This window comes from Rutidosis leptorrhynchoides, chromosome 10 (genome assembly GCF_046630445.1).
Source record: "Rutidosis leptorrhynchoides isolate AG116_Rl617_1_P2 chromosome 10, CSIRO_AGI_Rlap_v1, whole genome shotgun sequence".
Classification (NCBI taxonomy): Eukaryota; Viridiplantae; Streptophyta; class Magnoliopsida; order Asterales; family Asteraceae; genus Rutidosis; species Rutidosis leptorrhynchoides.
Window position 1 is genome coordinate 144,961,874 of NC_092342.1, and position 8,473 is coordinate 144,970,346.

The window sequence follows — 8,473 nt, forward strand, 5'->3', positions numbered from 1 at the left end:
ACTATATATATATATATATATTTTCATTTCATATATAAAATATTAATATAGTTAGGTTATGCGTAGTAAATATGTATTTATATATATAATCTTCATTTTTATGCTTATAACTTTAATAACATCATTAAAACCTTTATTTTCATATTCATAATTATTAATAATATTGATAATGATATAGATAATACTTATAACAATTATAATGATAATTTTAGTGATATCAAAATACTAATTTTTAGTAAAAATGGTAGTTAAGATAATAAATTTAATAATAACAATACTAATAATCATTTTAATACTAATAATGATAACATTAATAATAATACTTATGCTATTAATAATAATAATACAAAAAAAATATGATAAAATGATATAAATTCTTATACTAATGATAATAACAAATTTTCTTTAATATCATAATAATAATAATTACAATAATAATAATAATAATAATAATAATAATAATAATAATAATAATAATAATAATAATAATAATAATAATAATCATAATGATAATGATAATAATAATACTAATAATGATCATGATATTACTAATACCTAATAATAATAATTGATAATTACTGCTTATATTAATAATGTTAATGACAATAATAATTATGGTACTAATATTAATGACAATAACAATAATAATCATAACAATAATAATCATATTAATATTAATAATAATAATAATAATAATAATTAATAATTTAATAATAATAAGTAATAATAATACTAATAAGTAAATACATGAAGACTACCTCAAAAAGAATTTGTTCTAAAAATAATCGCAGATGCCCAGATTCGAACCCCTGATCACTCGCAAACCCGCAACGCTCATAACCATCTGACCAGTGTTGTTGTTCTGTTTAAATACACGACATCTATCTATATATCCCGTATTTATATAACCCTTCTTCTTCATCAATTTTAAGTTCGACCAGAGGACATTCAGGAATCGCCAAGGTGAGTTCATTGATTGTTTTAAAACTTGAATTTTAAATAGAGTTATTCGGATGTGTAATGTTGATCGACAGAAAAGGATAAAAAAAATTATAAACAGCAACAGTATCTTCGAAAAAAAAATATAATGAAGAACATAAAAATGGATTTTGATATTGGGATGTTTTGGGACTTCAATATCTTCATGAAAAATGTTTCTTATCAACTTAGAAACTCTCGACAATCATCCTTTTGACCTGAATCCATCTACAGCTCACGAATTTGAGGGATTTAAAAACGTTTGACTTTTTTTTAATTGTACCTTTGACTCCAAAATTATAGTTCGATATCAGGAATTGGATTATGAAATTTTGAAGATAGTTTACATAAACGATCCCTAACAAAATTGCATTAATAGATTTTGCAATAAAACTCGAATTTGAATTTTGACTAAATTTTTCAAGAACAGAGGTATCGCCCACTGTTTAAAAAAAATTCTTTTTTTTAACTACTTTCAGTAATGGGTTGCTTTAATTGATAAGAGTAGTGGTGTGTTGAGTGCTTTTCTTATCAATTGAATTTCTTCAATTTATGTAACAATTGTTGGTGACAATCAAAATGGGTAGACAAGGGATATAAGAAAAAAATAGGATTTGATATTGATGCATAACAACTTTTTGTAATCTTACTGGTAACAATGAATCTCTAATAGGGAACAAATAAGAAAAAGTTGATTGTGATATCAAATAATTCGCGTAATTTTGTCTTTAAACTTAATTAATTAATATTTATAATTAATATTAATAATAATGCATTAATGTTATATATAAAAAAATACTAATAATAATAATATTAATAATAATTTTATCAAAATTATACTACCAATAATAATAAGAGTAATTATAAAATATTAATAATAATTATACTAATAATAATAATAGTGATATTGATAATTCTTATTTTATTAATTATTAATAATTATAAATATATTAATAATCATAACACTATTAATATTAATAAAACTAATAACAATAATATTAGTAATAATAATAGTCGTAAAGAAATAGATCTATGATTTCAAGTGAGTTTTTATCTATCATGCAATGTAGGTTTGTATATGTATATATAACATAGAGTGATTGATTTGTTTTTGATTGCCAATCAAAAACAGTATCATTATAACTTAAATCAGATTCACGGGTGATTTGATTGAAACATGTGGGAGTAAATATAATTAATCTTAATAAAGATAATAATAATACATAACCATTTATAGTAACTAAAATTGTAATCTTACTACTAATTATGATATGAATAATGATAACAACAATGCTAATAAATAATAATAGTAGTTATATAACAATTCAATTGTATCAATTTCATATTTATGTAATATACAAAATATTAATAATAACATTTTTATTAATATTAAATACATATCTAATAATAGTAGTGAAAGTAATATTAATATTAGTAAAGGTAACAATTTAATTGCATTAGATTTTCTATCTATATATTATCTTTAATAGTATAACTAATACTGATATTAATTATTACTATTAATATCAGTAATAATAATAATGGAGGTAATAAAAATCTTATTATAACCAATATATTTTAATTTGTTTAATAATATATTGTTAATTGTGTAATATTTAATAATCATATAATATATTATATAGTAACTTTTACTGATTCTTTATTATTTAATTTTATATATATTATATAATAATATACATAAATCTCATATGTCTATATATATAGATTCATTTTAAATTGTACTTAATTATTTTGTATCTTATTTAACATATCTAATTCTAATGTTTACATTATATTTTATAATCTTAAATTACTACACATATATATATATATATATATATATATATATATATATATATATATATATATATATATATATATATATATATATATATATATATATACACAATTTTATTTACAAAGAATTGTTCGTGAATCGTCGGAATTTGTCAGAGGGTAATTGATTTCATGTAAACAGTTCCAAAATTTTAAAACTCAACATTACAGACTTTGCTTATTGTGTCAAATTCATATAAAGATTAAGTTTAAATTTGGTCAGAAATTTTCGGGTCGTCACAGTACCTACCCGTTAAAGAAATTTCGTCCCGAAATTTGATTGGGATGGTCATGGTTGACATTAAGTATGTTTTCATGACTCATATGAGCTGGAATTTAGAGTTTTATCATTAGTGAGTGATATGGATAAAACAATTCTTTTATGTGAAGAGTACGAGTGAAGCTATCACAAAATAGTGAAATGAGGAAAATAAGTTTCATCATAACTTTTGACGTAGTCATGGTTGAATTCCGGAATTCAAGGGATTCAAAAGTAAATCTTGGAAATCTATAAGATCTGATTCTTTGAGATTTAAGGAAGTTAGAATCTCTTTAATTAAATGCGATGATCTACCTTGATTGCTCTGTCGGATACTTTCATTATAAATTGACCTTTTTCGTTCCATTATTTTCCACCACTACTATACCTTCTTTCTCAGTTCGTATATCCAAAAGATTATAATAATGCTTGATCCGGTTCTAATCCTTGTTCTTATTTTGACTATCGCAACAATCACTCTCCTCTTCCAACTTCCACCGGAGGAATCAGTTTTCTTCTACTTACCCTTAGGGTTTTAGTGTTGTTCATTCTCCCATATCTTTATGTTGCGATAAACATTGATATACACGGTTTGTAATTTTAGTGTTGTTGTTGGCCTTTGTATTTTCTCTTATATATCAGAGCTTCATGCTCTTGTCTTCTCTTCCCGACTTTAAGTCAAGCGAGTAATGGTCCAGAATTCGTAGGTATGTGATCGTTCCTTATTTGTCACGATTATTTATGTTTAAATACGCAAAATTAACTATGTGTGAGTGAAAAAGGAGATACTTTGATGAGGTTTTATGTTTTACAGGTAAGAAAGATGTTGGTGCGAAATATGGTACAAAATGGCTAGTTAAAGTGGATTTTTGACAAGATTTAGGAGCTTGAAGAAGGAATCAGAAAATTAATAAAGGCGTAAAATACGCCTATTTTGGCATAAATTATGCCATGGCTCAGATACGTACAGAACAGGAGGGTATTTTAGGCGTAAAATATGCCAGGAGAATTTACATTGGCATAAATTACGCCAGAAGTGGCGTAAATTACGCCAGGCCAGATTTTCTGGTGCCGGGAAATACGAAAATTAGCTTTTTGATCAAGTTTTCTAACCCCTATTTAAGGAGAGCTCCGGGGTTACAAAACCACACCTTTTTCCATCAGTTTTTGCAGCAGGAAACCTTCCCAAACACACAAAAACACCATCTAATCACTATTCTTCAAGGATTCAAGTCAAGATCAAGGTGCTATTCATCATGTTATCATCAAGAAATTCATTGATTATCACCACCACCATGCTTGGCTAGTTTTCTAATCTTTATTCCTTCTATGAACAATTGATACATGTATTCTTTCATTCAAGCATATGTGGTTTGTAGTGTTATGAAACTTATGTCTTTTTGAATTGTGATGTTATAAACCTATTTCTTATTGATCAATGCAAGTATTATTGATTGTGATTATTGCAAGTTGTGTTATAGTGATTTAACATTGTGTTCTTAATCCACTTAGTGTTAATTAGATTAAGGATAAAGACAAAGGGTCTAGGTTGCATGACTCAATCCCAAGATAGTTAGAATTAATAGGCCTAAGAAATCTTGTCTATGAGGTTTGATCAATATTTGATAAGCATAATACTTGTTTGAATGAATGCATGTTAGATTGAGATTGTGAAGGGATAAAGGCTCTCAATCAATTGATTACAACCTTTTCGTTTAGCTCACTATTTATGCTTTTAAATATTTAAAGCTACATTTGCTTAGTAGTTGTTACTCTAGTCTTTACTTTAGTTAATCTTAGTTAATCACAAACAACTCAATCCTGAAATTGCTTGCTAGTTAACCATAACTTCCCGTGGAACGAATCCTGCTAACCCTGGCTAAGTTAGAGTAATTAGACTATTTTTGGTCGACCCTTCGACATCGATCAAATTTTGGCGCCGCTGCCGGGGAGGTGTGCGCTTGATTTGCAAGCTCTTATTTTATTGCTTTTGTGTTAATCAGAAAAACCATAAAAATTATAAAACCCATAAATCCAAAAAAATAGTATTTTGTTTATTTTTGTTTTTGTCAGTTTTACGCTCGGTGTTCTTGTTTTTGTTAAAGTGCAGGTTAGTGTATGCAAACTCGGAGTTCGAGAGATCAAAATCTTAAGCCGTTAGACTCGGAAATCGAGAAATCTGTAAAAACTAATCGAAAAGCTACAAGAATCTTAAAGGGCTCGGCAGTGGCTTCAGCATCTACGCAACCACAGTTAGAGACACATCCGATTGTTCCACCGAACTCTCCTAAATCAGAGTCTGACACTGAATAGGAAGTTTTTGATCAACGAGACGATATGGCCGAACGACCAAGAGGAGTAGAAACCTACTACCAACCGGGTGATTTTGAGGATCATTCACCCATTGTTTATCCTGCACCGACAGGAGGAAACAACCTACGATTTGAGGTCCAACCTCAACTCATTTTGATTTTGCCAACCTACCGAGGTATGGCTAATGAGGATCCATATGAACACATCACTAAATTTAATGGGATATGTGTTACTAATCAGGTAAACGGTTTCACAGATGATGAGGTACGTCTTCGATTATTTCCTTATTCACTTAAGGATAAGGCAAAAAGATGGTTTCTCTCCTTGCCCGCCCGGAGTATTAATACTTGGGCGAAAATGAAAAAACGATTTCTAGAAGAATTTTACCCCATAAGTAAAACCTCAGACATGCGTACGCAAATAAATTCTTTTAAACAATTACTGGGTGAATTATTTCATGAAGCGTATGAACGTCTGAAGGAGTTACTTAGGGCATGTCCACACCATGAGATACCCAAGCGGGAATTGGTTAAAGTTTTCTATGATAGTTTAGATTCCCAAAACAGGCAGTTTCTTTTAGCGGCTAGTGGTGGGGCATTCTTAACTCGGTCTGGTGATGATGAATGGACGTTCTTCAAACAGTTAAGCAAGGGTTCAAAAACCCAAGCTTCGGTTGATCGTAGTCAACCTAGTACCTCCCGAGTGAATCATGTTTCCTATTCGGGTGGTTCATATAGGAACTTAGAGCAGGAATTTGATGATTTGAAAATGCTTATATTTAACAACCCAAATCAGGGTCTTGCTTGTAATGTTTCCCAGGTTCAGGAAGTATGTGAGATTTGTGGAGATCCTTCTCACTTTTCATATGGATGTAGAAATGGGATTCCACCAGTAAATTAGCACATAGTGGAAGTACAAGTTAACGAGGCTCAGGGACGGAGATATGATCCATACTCCAACACGTATAATCCAGGTTGGAGAAATCATCCTAATTTCAGTTGGAGAAATAACAACACGCTGAATGCTAACCAAGGGAACCAACTTAGACCACCAAACAACTTTCAAAACCAGGGTAATTTTCATAACCAAGGCAACTACCAAAGAAACTATCAAAATCCTTATCCAAACAACCGAAACCAAAATCAAAACAATTACCAAAACCAAGGCCAGAACCCAAACCAAAATCAAAATAGTACTTCAACCAATCAACCAACTAGCTCGGATGCTAAGATGGATGCGTTCATTTCCGAAATGCAAAAAATGATAGAAGTGCAAAATAAGTCGATTGGTGCATTGGCTAAGGAGATCGGTAATGTAGCGAAAAGTAAGGGAAATAGGGAACCAGGTACAATTCCAAGCTACACGGTTCTAAATCCAAATCATAAGGATCAAGGAAAAGGGCATAGCGTTAACATGGTAGGTACCTTGAGAAGCGGAAAGAAGTATGACAATAAGGTTGATGAAAAAGAGGTAGTGCAACAAGAGACAAGTAAGTCTCCTATTGTTCTTGATGAGGAAGAGGTAAGTGAAAATGATAACCATGGGGAGGGGGTGAAAAAGACCGAACCAATCGTTAATGAGGCTGGGAAAGTGGAGACGAAATCAAAAACTGTCCAATTTCCCAAGGCTTTAGAGTCCCCAAACCAATTCCCTTATGGGAAAAAGGGACCACAACCAGAGGACATGTGGGAAACGTTTAAGCATGTTAAGATAAATTTACCCCTTCTCGATGCTATTAGGCAAGTCCCGTCTTATGCTAAATTTTTAAAGGACCTTTGCACTCAAAAGAGGAAGCAAAGGGCGACTTTTCCCAAAAAGGTGGAGCTAACCGAGCACTTAAGTGCTGTTGTTTCGGGTACCCTTCCACCTAAGTTTAAGGACCCAGGGACCCCGTTAATAGCTGTGACTGTAGGAAACGTGAACGTGAAAAAGGCATTATTGGACCTAGGAGCTAGCATTAATATTTTACCTTTTTATCTAGTTGACCGATTTGAATTGGGTTTAATGAAAAGAACTGACATAATTATTCAACTAGTGGACCAGTCAATCAAAACACCTAGGGGGATATTAGAAGATGTGATAGTAAAGGTGGAAGATTTCTATTACCCAGTTGACTTTGTTGTTATAGACATTGAACCTAGGAATAGAGATGCCCAACCCACTATAATCTTGGGACGCCCGTTTTGGCCACCATTAATGCTCACATTAATTGTCAAACGGGTGCTATGGACATATCTTTCGAGAATCGCATGATGAGAATTAATATCTTTAATTCTCTTCATACACCGGATGTCCATGAATGCTATCGGATAGATGTGATTGATGAATTAGTGAAATAGCATACCTCTCACCTAATAACCAACGACCCGGTAGAAATATTTTATTTAGGAGACGAAGAGGATGTTGAGTGTGAAGAGGTCAAGGCAGTAGAACTAGCAGTAGCAAGTACAATGGATGCTAGGTTGCCACCATGGACTCATAAATATGAGCCATTACCTAAATCCATTGATACTAATACGAGACCTTCACTAGAGTCACCACCGACTCTTGAGTTAAAACCCTTACCTTCTCATTTGAAGTTTGCATTTTTAGGTACTGACGGCACTTTGCCAGTTATTATTGCTTCAGATTTGACAGGTGTGCAGGAAAAAGCTTTGATGGAAGTGTTTCATAAGTACAAGGCTGAAGTAGGGTGGACGATACCTGATTTGAAAGGGATAAGTCCCTCAGTGTGCATGCATAGGATAGTTACAGATCCGGAAGTTAAACCTGCTCATGATACGCAACGTAGGTTAAACCCGAATATGCAGGAAGTTGTAAAGAAGGAGGTTCTCAAGTGGTTAGATGCAGGGATTATTTTCCCTATTTCAGATAGTCAGTGGGTAAGCCCCACGCAAACAGTGCCAAAGAAAGCTGGGATAACGGTAATGGAAACGGAGAAAGGTGAAAAGATCACAACTCGTCCCATGACGGGTTGGCGGGTATGTATTTACTACAGGAAGTTGAATGCTGCAACTTCAAAGGATCACTTTCCCTTGCCTTTTATTGATCAAATCATCGAAAAGTTATCAGGTCAGAAATTTTATT

The 8,473-nt window shown here is 31.5% G+C and overlaps 1 protein-coding gene across 1 annotated transcript; it reads left to right on the forward strand.

Annotated features, from left to right (window-relative positions):
• The first annotated feature begins 6,616 nt into the window (after positions 1 to 6,616).
• Positions 6,617 to 7,639, forward strand: LOC139870672 (uncharacterized). The gene has a single exon (XM_071858451.1). It carries the CDS (start codon positions 6,617 to 6,619, stop codon positions 7,637 to 7,639), a length of 1,023 nt encoding a protein of 340 aa, XP_071714552.1.
• The last annotated feature ends 834 nt before the right edge of the window (positions 7,640 to 8,473 follow it).